Genomic DNA, 19,748 nt, shown 5'->3' with positions numbered 1-19,748 from the left:
TGACTTACCTTCCTTCTCCCCAGCACAGATCATGTCCCTGGTTACTTTCTTCTTCAGTGGAGCATACGCCTTCTGGCAGATGTCATGGTCAACAATTGGGATTTCGATCTAGAACACAAGGCCATTGTTGGTCCCCACCCTTGGCTGAGGAGTCCCTGCTGTTCTGACATCCCTAGACTTGGCTCCTCCCTGTCCCCTTCCTGGATGAACCTGGGTGGACCTTAAACCTGGTTTCAGAAACTGCCCTATGGAGCAGGTAAAGGAACACTTAATGGAGAGTCAGGAGATCCATGTTCTGGTACAGTCTCAGTCGTGAACTCTCTGTGTGACCTCAGGCAACTCATATGCCTTCTCTGGGCCTCAGTTCTCCTATCTGTAAAATGCAGATAATAATACTGCCTAGCACATGCATTATTTTGAATATGGCAATATATGCAAAATCTATGGTTAGTCTTCTTTTCCCCCTCCACTACTATTACTGGCTGTGGGACCTGGGGTGTATGGCTTAATAGCTGCTTTTCGGACCTCTACGTCTGATTCCTCATATGAAAAAAGGAAGTCACAATATTTGATATACTAGTCACATGGAATTATACAAAGAAGAGATGAATGAGCAGATGCTTTGTAAATACTAACACCATATGCCTGTTAGGTACTGTAGGCATTACCACTGCTCGCCTCACAGCAAGCATTTGCTTCCGTTCTCCCTCGCTGCAGTCTGAGCTTCTAGATACTGGGTCTGTATCTTGTCCATGTCTACCTTACATAGCTTGGAACATAGTTGATACTAAGGAAATATTGTTTTGAACTGAGGTGATAAACTGATACATAAAAGTAAGGTATTGTAATTATTATTGTCCTTGATTCAGCTTGGGGGTAAATATTAGAGCAGATGTCAGGAACAAAATGAGGAAACGCATGAGTCTCATTCAGCCAAACCGAGAACTGAATGGGTCACATGCCCCAAAAGTACACTCCTGTTGGCCCTTGCTGAGAGGGGACCAGAGGCCATTCAGGTCCTTGTTGGGTCATGGCCTTCCTGGATAAGTGGGGAGAAGAAGTCAGGGCAGGGTGGTCGTGAGCACAAATCCTCAGCAAACCGTGAAGTGCCCGACTAACCTCTACTCATTGTTCAAGGATCGTTTAAGTGTCCCCTCCTCTGGGAAGCCCTTCTGCACTCCAAGAGGAGATCAGATCCCCTGTTACACGTTCCGGAGCATCCATACTTCTTCATCATCACATCTTCACATTGGTGACCCTTTTTCCTCTCTCTCACCTGACTGTAAGCCTAAGGAGGCCAGGGACCAGGCCTGTCCTTTTACCCCCCAGCATACCTAGTAGCTAGTACAACGTCTGGTACATGGGAAGCACCAAATAAACACCTGGGAGTTAATGGATGAAGGGATGAATGGTTGTTGCAAACGCCCAATTTTAAAGTATGTTAAAATAACATAAGTTGAAAGATTTAGAATTAGCTGAGGCAGTCATGGAACTCCGTAATGTCGGAGGCACGCAGCTGTTGGAGGACACCTAGTGTTGCCCCTGACTTTGCAGTTCGAGATGTTACCCTGTGGTCTAGAGAGGCAAGGTGACTTGTGTAAGATCACCCAGCAAGTTAATAGGAGCCAGGACTTGGGGCCGTGGCTCCTTACTCCTAGTTCAGTGTTCTTTTCTGAAATAATATGAATGTGACCTCTAAATGCAACAGTCAAGTTCACTACTGCAAGGACTGTGGCTCCCAAAGGCCCATTCTTTGGCCCGTTCTTGACTACTCTGGTATGTGATTCTTCACAGTGTACAGACGAATCACCTTTTGGGGTGTCCATGCCTGCTGTTTTCTGGAAGAATTTCCATAAATGGAGCCTTTATTAAGTTATGGAAACCTTGAACAATGTTTAGAGTCTAGAGCCCCATGATATGTTGAACCAACAAGTCAAGCTTTTTGGGATTCAGTTTCATTTAACTTTGGAGGTGAGTCTGACCTCCTGGCATCTCCCACCCACGCCCTGCCCCAGCCTCCAAATCCCTGAGGGTGATTGGGAGGAGGAAGGTCCAAGGCAGGGCAGAGGTGTCACTCTCTGTAGGGTATAAGTTGAACTTCACCTCCATCAGAGTCTCTGGGAACCTTTGAAAGAACTGCTTCCCCCAACCACTGACGATGACCACGGCCCCTGGAAGAGAGAAGACACAGCAAGGGCAGAAAGGCTGTCAAGGGGGTTTTCCAAGGGTTACATCTTGCAGTCCTGTCATCCTTTGCCTGTGGAGGAGGGACTGAATTTGCCCCCTCTGAGAAAGGCAGCACGGTAGGGAGGAAGACTGCTGGGTTGGAGGTTACCTGCCACAGAGTTTGGGCATTATTTTTTCTGAGACGTTAGCTGGCTTATTATTCAGTTTTCTCTCCCATTCCCAACTAGGACGGATCTAGGCTCCACGAGAGCAGTAATCTCATCTATCTTGTTCGCTCTGTATCCCCATGCCCACAGCAGTCCTGGAACACAGTAGGTGCTCAATCTATAACTGTGAATAAACAAAAAGTCCAGCCTAGTCAACAACATGCTAGGCTGCCTTTAGTAAGCATTCACTCCTCCCCTTCTGAGCCTCATTTCCCTATCCTTGAAATGAAGAAGGTGAACTTGTTATCCTCTAAAACCCCACCCAGCTGTAATGTTTTGGAAGGCTGTGAAGTTGACAGATCTTGGGATGATGTGGAAATGGGTTGAGCATGATAGAGCAGTTATTTCTTCACTTGAAAAAGAGCCTGGAAACTGAAAACAGCACTGGGCTTTAAGTTGGAAAACCTGGATTTTAGCCCCAGATCTACTTCTTACAAGCTGTATCTTAGGCAAGTCACTTCACCTGGCTGAGCCTCAGTTTTCTCACCTGTAAAATGGGACTACAATACCATCTCTCAAGGCTTTATAAGCGGGAAGTAAATCAATGATGCAAAGCAATGGACACATAATAGGCACATGGCATCTGATGAATCAGAACAATGCCTGTGCCTTTCCTTCTGGCTCACAGCCCCTAGAAACTTCTCAGATTCCATTCAGCCATTTTTAATAACATCTTTGAACTAAAGGAGATTAGCTATGACATGGCACCACTGGATTTAGAACAGATGAAAAGGAAGCCAGCTGCCATGGGCTGGCCTGTACTCCACGTTGCATATGTTTGAGTATATTATTTCATTTAAATATCACAGCCACCTCATGGCATGTTATCCCCAGCGTAGAGGTAAGGAGCTTGAGGTTTGGCAACTTCCTCAAGGGCACCCAACTAGGTAATGGCACCGTGGGTATTTGAACCTTTGCTGGTGATCAAGTTATTGTCCCTCAGCTCCAAATTTACCCTTCTGTACTCTACTCTGTGATACTGTGGATAAGACTCTGAAATGGCAGTTCTGCTTTTCCAGGGGGCTTCCTGAAAATAACAGGCACTTCCAGGAAGTCTTGCCGTTACTGTTGGCATCACCCTGGCAAAGACTCCTCACCCAGCAGTGGCGCTTGGTTCCAACTAATTTCCCCGGCACCATCGGCACAGGGCCTCTTCCACAGGAGTTTGAGTTCCCGCTCCACAGGGCCCCTTTCCAGGCTTCCAGGTTCTGTGACTCCAACCTCTTGCCTTTGTTCCCACAGCCCAAGGGCCAGTGGCTTCTTCCTACAGGTACTATCTCCATCATCTCAGCGTTCCCCTCCTACTTCTCCCGTCCTCCAACACCCTGTATTAAGTTTTCTCTGTTATAAGAACTAGCCTGCTTTCTGTCTTCCTATCTGAACCCTGACTGATACGGTACTTACGGTACTGATCGAGCCTGTTTACTGTGTCATTGCCGCTACTTGTGCTGCCTCAGAACCAGCTCTGACTTAGCCATTTTAGGAGAGGCAGCTGAGGAATCATGCAGATACCGTCAGCGGGCTCAGCTGGCACCGGAGCCTCACCAATGCTGAAGAGGAAATCCCTGTGGGGGCACCTGCTGCTCTGCAGAGGTGAGACCAGGGGTGGGGAGGGGTACCTTCATGCAAGGGCCCCTCAGGCAGACAGATGGGCATCACGAAGTCATTCAGCACTGGGCTCTCTGCCAGCTCCACTAGAGCCAAGTCATTCTCAAATGTGTTGGGATCATACTGGGGATGGAGGAAGATGTGTTTGACACTGAGTTGCTGTTCATTCTCATCTGACCGGACCCTCCAGTGCTTGCCTAGGCAAGAACAAGGAACATGAGGCATGGGGGTTAGGTCACACCTTGTTCCCTGTCAGCCCCCTGCCCCATCAGCCCATGTTTCTTAACCCCTGCACTGCCCTTCGCTCACCTTTTTCCAGCCAACTCCTCCTATCTGCCCTTCCCCCATCTTCTCATGGGCTCCCACCTCTGTCTTTCTTCATAAGCTGATCCCATTGCCTTATAATGCTCATTCCTATGCTGACTACCACATGTTCAAACCATATAACCACCCTTCAGTGCCTGCGTCATGTGTTGGCCCCTCCATGAAGCCTCTCAGATTCTTGAGTTAGATTCTTCAGTTAGAAGTCTCTCCCCTGCGCACTCCCATGGCGCTTGATCTCTTCCTCTCTATAGAACTTGCTGCTTTCTATCTTGTATTAGAGGTCTCCATGCTCATATTTTATTCTGTTATTAGACTGTAAGGTCCTTGTGGGCAGGAACTAGGTCTTAATTATGCTTGTGTCCTTAGATCCTGGCCTAGTGTCAGGAGGTAAATACTATGGGTTGAACTGAACTGAATCAGCTGGTGGTCTTGATTTTATAAAGGAGACAGGAAACTTGGATTGTTTGTGTATGATCCACTTGAAACCATGGGTTTATAGAAACCTGAAGCATCTTTGGAAATTATTTAGACTGGGCTTTTGATTTTACCATTATAAAAACCGAGGCCTAGACTTCAATCACTTGCTCATGGTCCCACCACCTGAAAATCGTGGGCTTGGGCTTGGACTCAGGTCCCTAGACTCCAGTCCTGGCTCCTTCTGCACCCTAGGCTCCGTGCCCTGATAAGTGAGTGAGAGAGTGGACACACCCCATTCTCAGAACCACCCCTAGCTTCAGGAATCAGCTCACTCACCCATGATGATTTGGAAGTCAGAAGGGCTGAGCAGGTCTGAGTCATGTAGGCTTGAGTCCTCTGAATCCAGCGACTGGTGGAGGCAGTGAGCCGCAGTCACAACCCAGTTGGAACCTGAGGACAGAATGGTGAACGCATGCTATCCTGCACTGCCCAGCCTGCCTCCCACTGTCCCGAGCTGAGGGCCCTTACACTGTTCTTCTCCATTGGCACTCCTCTCCATTGCATTTCGTAGTCCCAAGTCAGACACTCGTGAGACCCTAATCTGAAGATTAGGAGTTAAATCTGTGATTTCATCTGCCTATTCCAACGCAGGCCAAGACTGAACATTTTAAAGAGGATTTCAGGGCTGCCTTAAACCCATGGAGCTGGTGAGCTCCAGACAGCCCAAGATGGGTCCACAAAAAACCTCGTGCTCACTGGCCGCCCCTCAGGCCTTGTTGATCAAGGTGCAGCCCCTGGACCAGCAGCGGCAACGTCACCTGAGAACTTCTTAGAAATACAGACTCTCGGGCCCCACCTCAGATCTACTGAATCAGAATCTGCATTCATCAGTAAAATCTGGGGATTTTCGGAAGATCCTCAAGTATTTCCCATGCACATTAAAGTCTGAAAAGCACTGATCTAGCACGGTGCTTCTCAACTCTGGGTGCACATTAGAATTACCTTGAGAATTAAAAAAAATAATGAGCAGAAAACAATGCCTGGGCCTGAAGCCAGACCGTCTAAGTCATGGGGTGGAGCCCAGGCTCAAATGCCTTTTAAAAGTTCCTCAGATGATTCTACTGCCACCAGGGTTGAGAACCACTGCTCTGACCCAAACCTCTCCTTTTATAGATATGGGTCATGAGGCCTGGAGGAAAGCAGGGATGTCTAAGGTCACCCAGCAGGTTAGTGGCATGGCCAGGGCCAGACCCTGGGTCTCCTGATGGTCAGCCTAGTGCATTTCTTGTATTTCAACTGTCTTTTTCCCTCAGTGGACAGGTTCCTGCCCTTTGCTTAATATAGGGTCGAAGTTTGACTCATACTTTAGGTGGAGTGGAAAAGAAACCTATAAATAGCTGAGCACAAAGGCATAACCAGGATGAGCCAAGCAGAAAGAAAGTCATCAAGGCTTTAGGGTGGGGGCATCAGGTCTGAGTTCAGAGTTCAGGGCAGAGGGACCTTTCTGGAGCAGGTTGCAGGCTCTACTTGGCCCTCTCGGGAGCAGCTATGTGCTCGGGCTACTGGGTTCTGGATAGAGATCCACATAGGCCACAATTTTTCCCTTGGAGATATTTTTATCCCTGTCCACATAGGGACTGTTGGCCAAATTTTCCAGGTGGATAAAGTGGGATGAGGCAAGAGAGCCTGCTTCAAAGCAGGGCTCTGGGCCATTTCGATGAACCCAGGGGTGTGCAATGATAAGTCCAAAGATGCAGCTTTGCCTCCCTACTCTGCCAACACTGTCAGAGTCCCTGAGTCAGTTTGTCTGCTCAGGCTTCGGTGTGGGCATTGAAACCGTGCTTTCCCCCTTCCTCTGTCCCTCAGCTCCTCTCCTGCTTCCTCTGCCCTCTCCCACCTCCCTTGCTCTACAAAACTGAATAACAGGAGGAGGAGAGAGAGTCTAGATTAGGAGACCTGTGGGGAGGGTGAAGTGGGAGAGAAGGTGTAGCTTGGCTGAGGGTAGAGAAGTATACTTCAAACGTCTTTCCGTACATGAGTGATAGGGAATAAACATGCAGTAGACACAAATAAGTGTTGGATGTTATTGAACTTAAAAACTCAAGGCTTAAGAAGATTAATTTAATTCTTAAAACTGTAGGCACACACAACATCTCCTACTCACATTTTAGCAAAATCAGCAATATCTCCCCTCCCTTCCGCTCACCATGCCTCTCCCCCTCACCATCTCTCTGCTCCTCTTCTGACCCTGTCTTCTCTCTGGTTCCACCCTGCTTTTCTGGCTTTCTCAATTTCTCCTCTCTGTCAGGTCTCTTGTGCCCCGCCAGTCTTTCTTCCTATTGTCTACTTGTTTCCTTTTCTTTTTCCCTTAATCTTTCACTTCCTCCTCTTATTTTCCATGTCTCTGGCATGTTCTCCCTCTCCGTTCTCTCTATCTTTGTCCTTCTAGCCCTGTCTCTCTGCCCCTTCCCCCTCCTTCTTGGTCCTCTCCTCTGCCTTCTCCCACTGGGCTGCCCCTGTAACACCCAGACTCACTCTCCATGCCCCTTTGGGTGGCTCCACAGTGTGAGACCATTCTTCCTTGTGTTTTCGGGATTATAAAGATCAATTCCTCGCAAAGGAAGGCTAATGCCTGGTTGCCATTTCACATATCCCAGGGTGTCAGGACTGAAGCCCTCATCCAGGCCTGGTGCCTCGCCTTGGGGATCCCTGATGTGGAGCCGTCATTACCTGACTGCACCCTGGAGGAGGTGATGCAGTGAGAGGCAAGCTAGCAGCACGTGAGCTGCCCAGACACAGACAAACCCTCCAGGCCTTCCTCCTCTGTGACGGGATCAGACCAGGAATTGGCGGGGGACTCTGGCATGCTATCCATTTTTCTCATGATGTCAGAGATGGAACGGACCTTACATTATCCAGAGCAAACTGCAGCAGGAAGAGCTGGCAGCCCTTCTTTTCCTGTCCTCGCTCCCACTCCCACCCGCATGCACTCCATTACAAAATTCTGACAATGCTGTGTCCCAATGCTTTTGAATCTGCCTCATTTTCATCCCCTGCCCCCTGCCCTTGTTCTGAGGCTAATGACTTCCCTCCTCACTATTGCAATAGTCCCCTCACCAAATTCCTGGCCTCTGGATTCACCTTCTTTTCAATCTATTCTGCCCCTGGGGAGGACTTCTTCCGGAACATGCTTATAAACCTGCAGCAGCTTTCAGGATAAAATCTATATTCCTAAGCATGGCATTCAAGACCTTCATAACTTCCCTTCCCTGACTGCTCCAGGGTGAGTGTCCTGGTTCTCCCTGGTCCCACAGCCCTGGCACACACTGCCTCTGAGCCGCATGTTAAGTGCCTTGTGTCGTGATCCAGGTTTGAGGGACTGACTCCTTAACTTAGTTCTTCCCAGTGCCAGAGACTGACCAGGACTCAGTAGGTGCTTATTGACTGAAGGAGCCAGGTAGAACAGGAACACATGTCTCCTGGCTCCAGCTAAGGGCTCTTTCTACCACACTGTACTTCTGGGTCCTGCTGCTAGTGTGGACAGTGATTGCCAGTGAGGTAATCTTGGTGGGTCTCTGGCAAGAGGGTCAGATGCCTTTGCTTCCACCCTGCCCCCTAACTCTGGGTCCCCCATGCCTTCTACCTTCTCCTTACCTACAAGGGAGCCCCCACAGAAGGGCAACCGATTCGGATGTGACAGCATGGCAATCCAAGGAGTGGTTCCCCTCTGGGCTGGGCGTCCGTTGATGATCCTGGCAATCAGCTTCCGGGAGAACTTGGGGATCCCACACACTGCAGCCAAGGGAGGGAAGCACAGATCACGCTCTGGGCTCCATCTTGCCCTTTGCTGGGGCTACCAGATCATCACCCTCTGTTAGGAACATTTGTTATTTTTGATCTCCCAATACCCATCGGAATTTTCATTAACAGCACCACAATTTCGCTCTGGAGTCTCCTCTTCCCCAATTCTTAGTCCATATGTCATGAGTTGGAATGACCTTACCTGTTGTTCTCAGGAAGAGAATGTGACCCAGACCTGACTAATTAAAGCCTCTCACCCTCTGGTCACAGCGATTACTTAGAGATGGGGATGTGACCCTGGTCAGGCCAATAAAAGCCTGACCTGGGAATTTTGTTAAACATATTAGAAAAAGAGAAGACTTTTCTCTGCTGGGGTTGCTAAACTGCTCGCTATAAGCCCAGATCTGGCAATGATCACTTAAGTCTGCTGAGAATGATGCTACTAACAGAGAAAAAAGTGGAGCTAGAAGATGAGGAGTTAAGCAAGAGAGGTTTTATCCTTGTATTTGATCTAAGCTTACCCGAAGCCTTTTGGTATGGACTGTTTAGGTATGTGAGCCTCTAATTCTCTCTCTCTGTCCCTTAAGCTGTTTATGTTGGATTTCCATCACATAAATGAAAGAGTCTTGACTAATAAAGAATGTTCATGCTCCATCCACAGGGATCTCTCCTCCTCAGAGAAGCCCTTCCTCAGGGCCATGGGGGATTGAAGACCCCCACAACAAGTACCTGCCTGCTCTGTACTCAGTTTCCATTGACTTGGATTCACAGACGTAGACATGCAGAACCTTATAGGTAAACAGATCTTGGAGACCATCAAGTCTATCCTTCTTACCCTATAGCTAAAGAAACTGGAGCCTAGAGAAGGGAATTGACTTGCCAAAAGTCACTCTATGAGTTAGTGGCAAGACTCTAAATTTGAAGTCTCCTGATTTCCAACTCTGGGCTTTACCCACTCTGGCCAGCACCACTAACTCTTACCTACATGTCTTCCCAGAGCACTCATACCCCAAGCCCTCTGCCTTCTTTGTAACTGTTACCAGGATGCTGAGTAGGGCTGGGGAAAATCATAGTGAATGTCCTGCAACCTTGGCAGCGTCTTCAACATCTCCAATATCATCATTCTGGATGCCCTTGGCCAACTGCCCCAGGCTAACCTCCTGTTCTCATTCCCAGCAGATTCTCCAAGCCTGCTGGATGGAAGCTTCCCCGACCATCCACCTCTCCAACCTACTTCCTCTGTAAACTTTCTTCTCTTCAGAACTAATTCTAGGCTCTGGATGTCCTCACTTCCAAACTCTTGGGGACCTGACTTTGGGGATTCTTGCTCCCTCTCCTGATTCTTGCATGTCTCCTTTGTCTATGCCTCCAAAACATGGTCAAGCCTTCTTCTCCTAAAGTCAAAATTCTTTCTGTGCTTCTCATTCATTCCACAGTCTCTCCCTCTCCTCCCTTCAACAGTCAAGTTTCTAGAATGAGGAGTTGACACTCAGTCTCCATATCCTTCCCTCTTCTTTGGAGGAGGATTCAGAAGAAGAAGGTGCCATGCCTTGCACGAACATGGAAATAAAGCAGCCATTTGAATATTTAATAGATCCACAACCATTGACGGAGACAGAATGGCTCTGGGCCCATACCTGGAACTTCCACAGTGATATTTACACATATAGGAGGATACTGTTTGAAATTTTAGCTCATGTATTCTTCACCCCTAGGAATTCTTCTTTCCCTGTGGCTCCCCACTATTGAAGTTGGAGCGTCCATTGTTTTAGGTGAGGCTAGATAGAGCTTTGACTTTTGAAAGAGAAAAGTGGAAACCAAAGTATGGAAACACAGACTTTCGTTTGAAGAGTCAGGCATCGTGATAAAAGATTGGTAGGTTTCAAGGAATCAAAACCTGGAGAACTGAGCATATAGCTTTTACTATAAGCCACAGAGAAGGGAGGATGGAGAGTAGTTTCCTGCCTCAGGAAAGAGAAAAAAATACAGGAGAAGTCTGGAGATGGGGGGAGGGAGAGAAGAGAGGGAAAGAGAGAGGGAGGGAAGGGAAGGGAAGGGAAGAGAAAGGAGGAAGAAGAGGAGGAAGAGGAGGAGATGGAGGGAAGGTTAGGGACTTTAAACATGGCTCCTCCCTCAGAGTTCACAGTAGTTGCCTGGTCCCTATCCCCAGGGATGTTCAGCGTGGAGGCATTCCTCTGGACTGGCTGTGGCACTTGCTCTGTTAACCACTTCATCCCTCTTGACATTTTCCCTCCTTGGCTTCTGAAGCACATCTCTTCTTGTGTTTCTGATCCCTCTTTTTTGTCTCTTTCTTGGGCTTTCTCTTCTCCTCTCCATGTCTTCCACACAGGTGTTACCCTTGCTCAGTGCTCAGCCCCTTTTCTTTTCTGCAAACTTTCAGTAGATAATACCATCTCCTCCCATGCCATCATCCCACCTATACCCTGATGGATTTCAAATCAGTGTCTCTCATCTGCCCTCTCTTCTGAAATATTCCTTTCTTCCTTATTCCTTCCTTATATCTCCAGCTGGATTGCTCATAAACTCTGCAAGCACAGCAAAACCAAGCCCTGGTCTCCACCCTTCACTAACCTTCTCCTCTTTGTTATTCCAGATGTCTATTCATGTCTGCATGGACCTCATTCTTCTTGCCTCCCTTTTCTTCAACCCTCCTATTCAATCAGCCACTAAACCAGTAAAAAATATTACTGGGAGAAGCAGAGAGTAACGTGTCTCCTCCACTCCATGTCATAGTGTGCTTTCCATGTAACCTCATGACACCTCAGTGTCTCAATATGTTACAACATAAAAGTCCAAATATCTAGAGGAAAGTAAAAATCTGACATGTAATAGAACACAAGACATGATAATCCTTGAAACCAGCTACATATAATGTGTAAAGCAAAATTTAGTTCTCAATAGTGTAAAAAGCATGATGTTTTCATTATGATATAAACCCCAAAAAAAGTCATTGCCTCTCCCATACTCCTGCACCTGCAGTATTTCACAAGACGCCATTATACCAAGAGCTGTCAATACAGCACTTAAATACGCAAAATATGCAAACTCCCCCTGCCTCCATGTCTGCACTGTCACAGCCCTGGGTCTGGTAGGGTTTTGCCAACTCTCTCCAGAGTTGCAGTGGTTTCCTAATCACTCTTTCTAGCTCAGCTTCACCCTACTTTCCACACCTTGCTGCCCTCATCAGACCTGCTGATACAGAACTTCCTGTGGGTGCGACCCAGGAATCTCCATTGCTAACAAGCACCCCAGATGATTCTGATAGACCCCAATTGGAGACTCACTGGTTATGGGTCAGAGTGCCAGCATGGTGTTCAAGACTCCGTTCTCCCTCAGTCCCCACTGCTCTCACTCTGCTCATGCATGCCCTCCTGCTTGACTGTCCACTTGGACCCTTCTGTCCCATCTCCCAGTGCATCCTTTGAAACCTCCCTGTAAAGCTCTCCAGATCCCCTTCAGAGTATGAATCTCTCCCTCCGTTAAGTTCCCATAATACTGCAATCTCTTATGTTGTTTGACTCCTTTAGCCTGTCTGAGACCTACATGCACATGACGCTGCCTTGCATGCTAGTTTGAGCTCTTTGAAGTCAAGGACCTAAAAGGCAGGTGGTTCAATGAAGGAACGTGCAGCCCCTGAGAGGACACGTGTCAGGAATCAACCCCATTCCTCATCACCCCTTTTTAGATGATGTCCAGGTGGCAAAAGTTGTAGTTTTTCTAAAATGGGAGAGATTTTGGCTTAATGAGAGGCTAGTTTCTCTTTAAAGTGTCAAAGAAACCAAACATCAACAATAACCAAACTCTAAAACAAAGGCTGTTGGTTATCCATAGAGGGTTTATTTCCACGTTAGACCCCTGACAGGAGAAATGGAGTGCAGAGGCACCTGACAGAGCAGTGAAGCCTGTGATAGAAAATAGACAAATGCAGCATCCTCTACATACACCATTTGTAGACGTAGGAGTGTGCTTTCATGAACTGCCTTGCAAAAGTAGACACTTCCCACTTGTTTTCTTGGAATCCCTCTCAGGGCCTTCTCTGGCTGCTTTTCTCTGATGGAGAATCCGTAGGAGAGGGACATCCGGGAAGAAGGAGGACAATCAGCCTGGTGTGTGTGAGGGAGAGGCTGCTGGCAATCAGAAGCACTGAGTGCTAGAGCTGGAAAGACCCTGAGGGAGATCTAATGCCTTCCTTTTACAGATTGGGAAACTGAGGCCCAGAGAGGGAAAGTGATTTGTCAAAGGTTATACAGCCAGTTAGAGGCAGAGCTGGGGCTAGAATCCAGGACTCATGTTTCTCCATCTCTTCTCACTGCCTTTCACTAGCAAGTCTCTGCTTGTCTTGACTCTGGTTCCTGGAAACTGGAGGAGTGGATCCCTCTGAGCATCCATGGATAGACGTTCAGAATCCACGGTGGATTCTCTGAAGGGCTCAGACCATGGGCGCACTGGGCAGTCTGGTGGGATCAGGTCACTCCTAACGTCCTAAGGCCACCTTTCTTCCATTCTCCTGCCCAGAAACACAGCAGGGCATAGTGTGCGCCTTCTCTTTTTCCAAGGATCCAGCTGAGTCTCCAACCTAGAGCTTTGGCTCAAGTAGCCTTTTAAGATGACATATTTCAAGGCTGGAAGATTGCTTCATGCTTGTCTGGAGTGGCAGATGTGGACACTCTGTGTTGTCAGCTGGTATTCAAGAGTGACATATGGGCCCAAATTACTGTTCTGAGTTGACAGTAGGAATTTAGCAGGGTTGGGGAGCCTCCCACTGCTTTTCTCCTTCCCCCAGTCGCTGTGAACCTTCCCAGCTTTCTCTTTGTCCTTTGAAATTCCTTTAGCAGGGAACGTAAGCGATAAGGCTTAGACTGCCAGAAGCTTTTGGGAGGGAAAGCTCAGGGACAAAAGTACATAAGGCCTTTCACTAGGAGAGAGGGGCCTCCCGAGTATAACCCCTGTCTCCCCAAAACTGAGTGGTGTTCTCCTAGAAGAGGGACTACACCTGTCTGCGCCGAGAGGGCAGCGCTGGGAAGATACATGGACTCAGCATTCAGCTCAATGTAAGAAAATATTTTCTAACAACCAGTTCCAAGCTCAGTTACACCGACAGTGGCACCAATGGGTGCGGTAAGTGAATAGGAGTGAAGAAGGCCCTGGGGTGGAGAGGAATGTTGAGCAGGCCCAAGGTCTAGCTCCCTCATTGTGCTGCTGGGGAGAGTGAGGCCCAGAGAGAGGAAGCAACTTGCCCAAGCCCATGGACCCAAGTCTCTTGTGTAGAGACCTTTCCCTATACCACACTCCTGCCTCTCAGGGTCCAGGGGGCTGTCTCGGGAGGATGGGAACAGCATGTTCCATTCCACTTGGTCTGGTGGGTAACATGGAGTGTGTCATTGGAAGAGTGGTGTGCAGCCTCAGTTGGGCTGGGGCATGGCAGGCAGGCCCTGAAGAAGTCAGTCAGCTCACCGCTCCACTTGGAGCTCCCCTAGACTTTGTGGGGAGCCCATCTGTTCCCACACCCAGTCCACATAGTTGGAGACCTTTGTGTAGACCCCATAGACCTGCTTACTGCCACATTCTTCAGGCCCCCCCCAGGACACCAGGCCTTGAGCCACCCAGCGTTGGCTCAAGTCATCAAGGATGACGAAGGCCCCACCACTGTCTCCAAGGCACGTGTCCTTGCCACCCTCGTAGTAGCCGGCACAGAACATGTTCTCCGTGACACTATAGTTGCCAGACCGGGACTCATAGCTGGTTTTGCACTCGGCGTGTGGCACCACGGGTAACTTGACATACTGCAGGACATCTGACAAGGTCCGCGTGCCACTGCTGATGATCTCGTCCACTGTCACATTAGGATTGGAGATGCCCCAGCCGGCTACCAGGCCCAGCATGTAGGGCGCAGGGCCTTCGGGCTCAGGCCTCGGCAGGCAGACGGGCATGACGTGGGGTCCCAGGGGCACAGGCTCCCGCAGTTGCACCAGAGCTATGTCGTGGTTGTAGTTCTGGATGTTGAAGTCTGGGTGGAGCACCACTCGGGCAGCTGAGCTGTTGACAGCCCCCGATTTGTCCCGCACATCATGCAGCCCCAGGTAGACGGTAACATGCTCCTTGGAGACCGGTGTCACTGTGTTATCTCTGCGCTGGGAGCGCAGCACATGGGCTGCTGTGAGGATCCAGGACTCAGAGAGCAGGGCCCCACTCCCAAACCACTTGTCATTTGGCACCCTCGAGGTGTCCTCCACCACGATCAGGGCCTGCCATGGGAAGAGGCCTGGCTCAGCATTCCGACCCCCAATGATCCGCTTGACCAGGTTTGGCAGGGAGCGGGAGGGCTGACCACACACTGTAAGGAGAAGGAGGGAACGGGGACAAGAGACAGAGACTGGTCAGGTCAGCCATGTGAAAAGAGCCACTGAAAGAAATTCACATCTCATCCACTGTAGATTATGCCACCACAGGACCCTACCCTACATCATGCAGGGCCATGCAACCCTGGGAGAGTTCTGCGTGGGGTCATCTCGGGCCTATGTCTTTCTAATCTGGCCCACCTATAGTCTGGACTTCTGGAGCCAGGACCATCATGGAACTGACCTTTTCATACATGGGGCTTCACCATCCTGAACCGTTTCTAGCCAAGATCACTTTTGGCCTGGATCTTCTTTAGCCATGCCTATCTCTAACAGTGGCCGCCTCTCCCTTTTCTTCCTTAGAAAGGCATCTCATAACTCAGAAGTGGGCCATGCAGTGGGAGCTTAGAAAACTTCTGAAAACCATAAATCATGGACTTTGGGAGATGGAAGGAAGCTAAAGGACTGTCTAGCAGGTCACAGCAAACAATGGACTGGGAGCCAAGACACTTGGAGCTTTGACTCAGCTTTTCTCTCCTATGTCCTATATGACTCTGGATAAGTAAATTTCTCTCTCTGGATTTCAAGTTTTGATTTACTAAATGAGGCAGTTGGTCAAGATGATTTCCAAGGATACTTCAATTCCAAATTCCTTTCATTTTTATTTTATTTGTCCTGGCCACCCCCATTTTATAGATGAGTAAAACTCTCCAGGTTAAGTGATTAGCCTAAGGTCACATGGCTATTAAGTTGAGTAGCAGGGGCTTAACTAGATTCTAAGATCAATGTCTTATCCTGTATCCCACAACGCCTCCTTACATATGAAGATCACAGTCATGGGCCCTCTAACCTTTTCTTCTCTGGCCTGAAGGACTCATGCTATGAATGGATGCCCAAGGAACCCAAGGTTAAGGAAAGGTGGCATAATCTACAAGCAATGATGCATGGACCCTGCTCCGAGCCACCCATCATTGCACCCAGAAACCCTGTAGTACCTTCAGGGGAAGAAGAAAGGTCTGCTTAAACTTCATTCCACCGACTTGTACCCCGAGCATGCACATGCACCACCAGCCTCCTGCAGCCAAATGCTTTGGCCCATGAGCAGAGGGTCTTCAGTACCAGCCCATCACTGACTAAGAACAAGCTCACATGGGCCCTTCCCATCAGGATTTCTTAGGCCTGGGAGATAAGTCCCCTGTGAGTGTGGGCCTCCTAGTTGCAAATGGCCAGGCTATACTCCTTGGCCCTGGACATTTTCAACAATCCTTTAAAGACCGAGGAGCATTTGAGTTTTCTTGGCAACTTGAGGAGGTCATGCTTTCAGTAACCGAATGCTTTGCAGATGGTCCGCTTCCTGAGGCCAAATGCTTCTTACATGATCCTGAGACACTCTGTTATTCACCCCAGGCCAGATGTGAGCTGGCTTTTGCTAACTCTTTGTGGCTTGGCCTTTGAGAGTTGACAGCCAGACTCCCAACTATATGCAGAAGCCTACAAATGACACCTCAAGGCAAGTCGATGACTGGCCCTGCACAACTCCTTTAGTGCTGAAAGGCCCTTTTCTGGTGAGGGACATGCCAATTGCTCAGTCCATGGTCACAACAAAGCCAGCACTGAGGGATGCCTTTCTTCAACCAAGGTGCCAGTATCATGCCCCAGGTCACAGAATGTCAGAACTGGGGAAGCTTGGAGAACAGCTAATTTACAGATGGAGAAATTGAGGTTAGAGAAGGCAAGTGAGGTACTCAAAGTCATTAGTGGCAGAGCCAGAAGTGGAGCCCATTTCTTCTGATTTTAGCTTCATTTTTTCCACTAATGTCTGTTTTTCTTCTTGATATTCTCTTGTCCTTTAAAGAGGTTGAATGATGCAACAAAACTTTGAGAGGGCTCATTGAAATGGGGCCATTCTGATTGGTTGCTAGCATTCTTCATCCAGTCTTTCCTGGGACAAAAGAACCTTCTGGAAATACTAGAACTTCAGCTGTGCTGAAGCCAGACTTGGACTCTAGAAGACTAGAGGTATTGAGGGAGGGCCCTTAAAAAAATGTGATATTCTCGAATTCTGGGTTCATGAGATGGCATGAAACATAATCAGAGTCAAGAATGGCTCAGGATTGCTGGTGTTGACATCAAAATTCTTGGGTTCACTTTCCAGCTCTGCCCCTAGCTTTCTGTGGGTAGCCTTGGGTAAATCATTACACTTCACTGATCCTTAGTTTTCTCATGTGTAAAATAAGGGGCAAAAAAACATTTGCTTAGCAGTTTCCTTGGAAAGGTAGATATTATGATGCTAGATGAAATGGCTTTCTCCATTCTTGCTTGCTTGGGTTCAATTTCATTGTTTTAGGAGGACAGAATTTAGAAATCTCTGTCCTGGTCCAATGATACACCATTGTTCTTCTCAATACCAAATATTAAAAGAATTTCATGACTCATTGTGTCCAAGATGCTTTGTTTAAATATAGAGGATGATGATCATTCAGAGTCATAGAATGTCATGGATCACCTGGTTCTGCTCCCTTACTTCTGAGGTGTGGAATCCTAGCCCCAGAGAGGTGAGATTACTTATCAAATACCACAATTAGGAAATTATAGCACCAGGACTAGGACCCAGGCTCTGACTCCCAGTTCAATGCCTCTTCTCCCTCCAGAGGTTGCAGCATGGCTGCCCAGCATGGAATCCACCTGCAGTGCTGTTTTCTTTGGGCCATATAGTATTTTAGCCAAATGGGAATTTGCCCCTCCAGTTTGCCACAGCTCCACCATTCCTCATCTCTGAGGCTTTACTAACTGTGGCCTTTGGGTATGCTTCTGGCTAAGCCTAAATGAGTTGATGGAGGTCAGCAGAGTGGGGAGGTTGACCTTTCCCCTGTGTCACCTCCTCACAAGTTCCTTCTTAGTCATAAAACCCCTCTAAGTGAAGTCTCCCCAATCCCTCCAGTCCTCATCCCTCCACTCCCAGACAGCCACGTGCAGGGACTCCTCCTTCTCTGGGATCTCATAGCACCTATGACGGCCAAAACTGACTCCCAAACACCAACACTTTCGTCAGTTCTTAAGTATAATGGTAGACGACTCCTTAGCCTTTCCATTTTAACATCTCATCTAACATCTAGGACCCTAATGAGGTATCAAGGGTAACTAAAATGGACCATTCAAATAACACACTATCTCAGTTTACCCAACACTCTAATTCAGCAAAACACAAATGCCACCCAACACTTAAACATACAGCAAAGCTCCGGCTGTTTGAGCAAACGCACGGGCAGAATCAGCACGGCTCCTCAGCGCTTTCTTGAACGGCTATATCCTTCAATTACTGCTCTTCCTGCTTTTTTTTTAAAGTGTAAATTTCTGTATGGTGAATATTAAATTTAATTTTTGTGGGTTCTTTGTTTAACCCTACAGTGTGCATTTGGGGCTATAATTTTCTAAGTCGTCGATTTGAATATATGTATGTACTATGGTTGCAATGCAAATCATCCATACTTTTAATGCTAAAGCAAATATCCACAAAATATCCCCCAAATCTGTATGCACAGTGACACTCTCTGTTACCACAAAATTCTTTTTTCACTTTAAAGTGAGGTCAGTAGGTGAGCCACGGAGCGGCAGCAATGGGTAAGACTTGAACACACCGCTCTTTGGAAGAACTTCTTACTCTCTCCTAGAGTTGTTTGTTATTTGTCTGATGCTGTTCATCTCCTCTACAGCATAATGAGTGATTGAGGACAAGGTGCCCACTTTCTTGATTTTCCTGATGCACGACAGGTGCATATACAAACTGTGTGGGGTGAAAAACCTGGTGGAAAAGGAGCAGAACTGCAGGCAGAGGAGACAAGAAGGCTCTTGGCATGATAGAACAAGCTGAAAGAAGGTGTGAGGCTGGGCTTCTCTGACCTTTGACCCTCTGAAGAGATCTCTTAGAAAACAATAAAGCATCATGGTCCCACTCCCTACTCCATTAACAAGAGCACCTGGGGCCCCCAAGGGCCTTGAATGGGAGACCATGAGGCAGAGGACTTGGAGGGTGAGGTACCTGGCAGGCAGGTGGGTCGGCTTCTCCCCAGTACTTCATTCATCCAGACTCCTTGGGCAGAACAGGTATATACACCTGGGAGAGTCAGGAAAGGTTGGGGCAGAGGGGGAAAGTGGTTGATTATAGCACGTAGAAAACAGAGCTGGGCTCTTAATTCCTCTGTTGTGGATCCTTGCGAGTCTTCCAAACAGCCTTTCTGATGCAGTTCTCTCTAAGCTAGTCCTCTCTGCAATCTGAAGGGCTTTCTAAAGTGAGAATCTGACCATGTCCCTCCTCTGCTCAAAATCACCAATAGCTCCCCATTCCCCTCAGAATAAACAACAGGCTCTTCAGCATGTGGTCCAAGGCTCTGTGCAGTCTGACCCCTGCCTGTCTGGGGGCTGATCCCTCCTTGCCCGGGCCCTAGCAGACACATTTCCTCATTAGCCATACAGCCTAGGTTCCCACGTTCTCTGTGGAGCACTGTCCCTTCCCTCCCTTCTCCACCTAACAAACCCTTTAGTAACCCACACTTGTGTCCACCATCTTGTTTGAGCCTTACAATAGCAACGTGAGCTATTTTACTGCTCCTTTTTTGAAGTGAGGACTTGGATGCTTTGAGAAATTACGAGAATTTTCTTAGCACTAGTCTGTGGCAGAGGCAGAGCCCATTGGCCTTCCCATCTCCCTGAGGGTTACTTCTCTGCCAGAGGCTGTGAAGGTGTATGTGTGGGTGTTGGGTTACCATACAGTCTAACTCTTGGGGTGTTAGCCTGAGGCAGGGAGAGGCGAGGCATGTCTCTAAGAGTTTCTCTTCCCAATTCCTCC

The 19,748-nt window shown here is 48.2% G+C and overlaps 1 protein-coding gene across 8 annotated transcripts in view; it reads right to left on the bottom strand.

Moving 5' to 3' along the window:
* Positions 1–19,748, bottom strand: part of MASP1 (MBL associated serine protease 1) — a 64,975-nt gene that overhangs the window by 3,342 nt on the left and 41,885 nt on the right. For 4 of the 8 annotated variants that reach the window (XM_070509242.1, XM_014843363.3, XM_014843362.3 and 1 more), the window contains 6 exons: positions 18,942–19,016; positions 8,397–8,534; positions 5,079–5,192; positions 4,013–4,198; positions 2,104–2,171; positions 9–108 (listed from right to left, as the gene is read on the bottom strand). In XM_070509242.1, the coding sequence (XP_070365343.1) occupies positions 9–108; positions 2,104–2,171; positions 4,013–4,198; positions 5,079–5,192; positions 8,397–8,534; positions 18,942–19,016 (681 nt within the window). Of the gene's footprint in view, positions 1–8; positions 109–2,103; positions 2,172–4,012; positions 4,199–5,078; positions 5,193–8,396; positions 8,535–12,379; positions 14,899–18,941; positions 19,017–19,748 lie in introns of those variants that run through there. The other 4 variants (XM_044771269.2, XM_014843360.3, XM_070509240.1 and 1 more) reach the window with 2 other exon arrangements.

Source organism: Equus asinus, chromosome 5 (assembly GCF_041296235.1).
Source record: "Equus asinus isolate D_3611 breed Donkey chromosome 5, EquAss-T2T_v2, whole genome shotgun sequence".
NCBI classification, from domain to species: domain Eukaryota; kingdom Metazoa; phylum Chordata; class Mammalia; order Perissodactyla; family Equidae; genus Equus; species Equus asinus.
The sequence above is the reverse complement of the archived record's forward strand: the minus strand, read 5'-3'. Positions and strand labels throughout refer to the sequence as shown.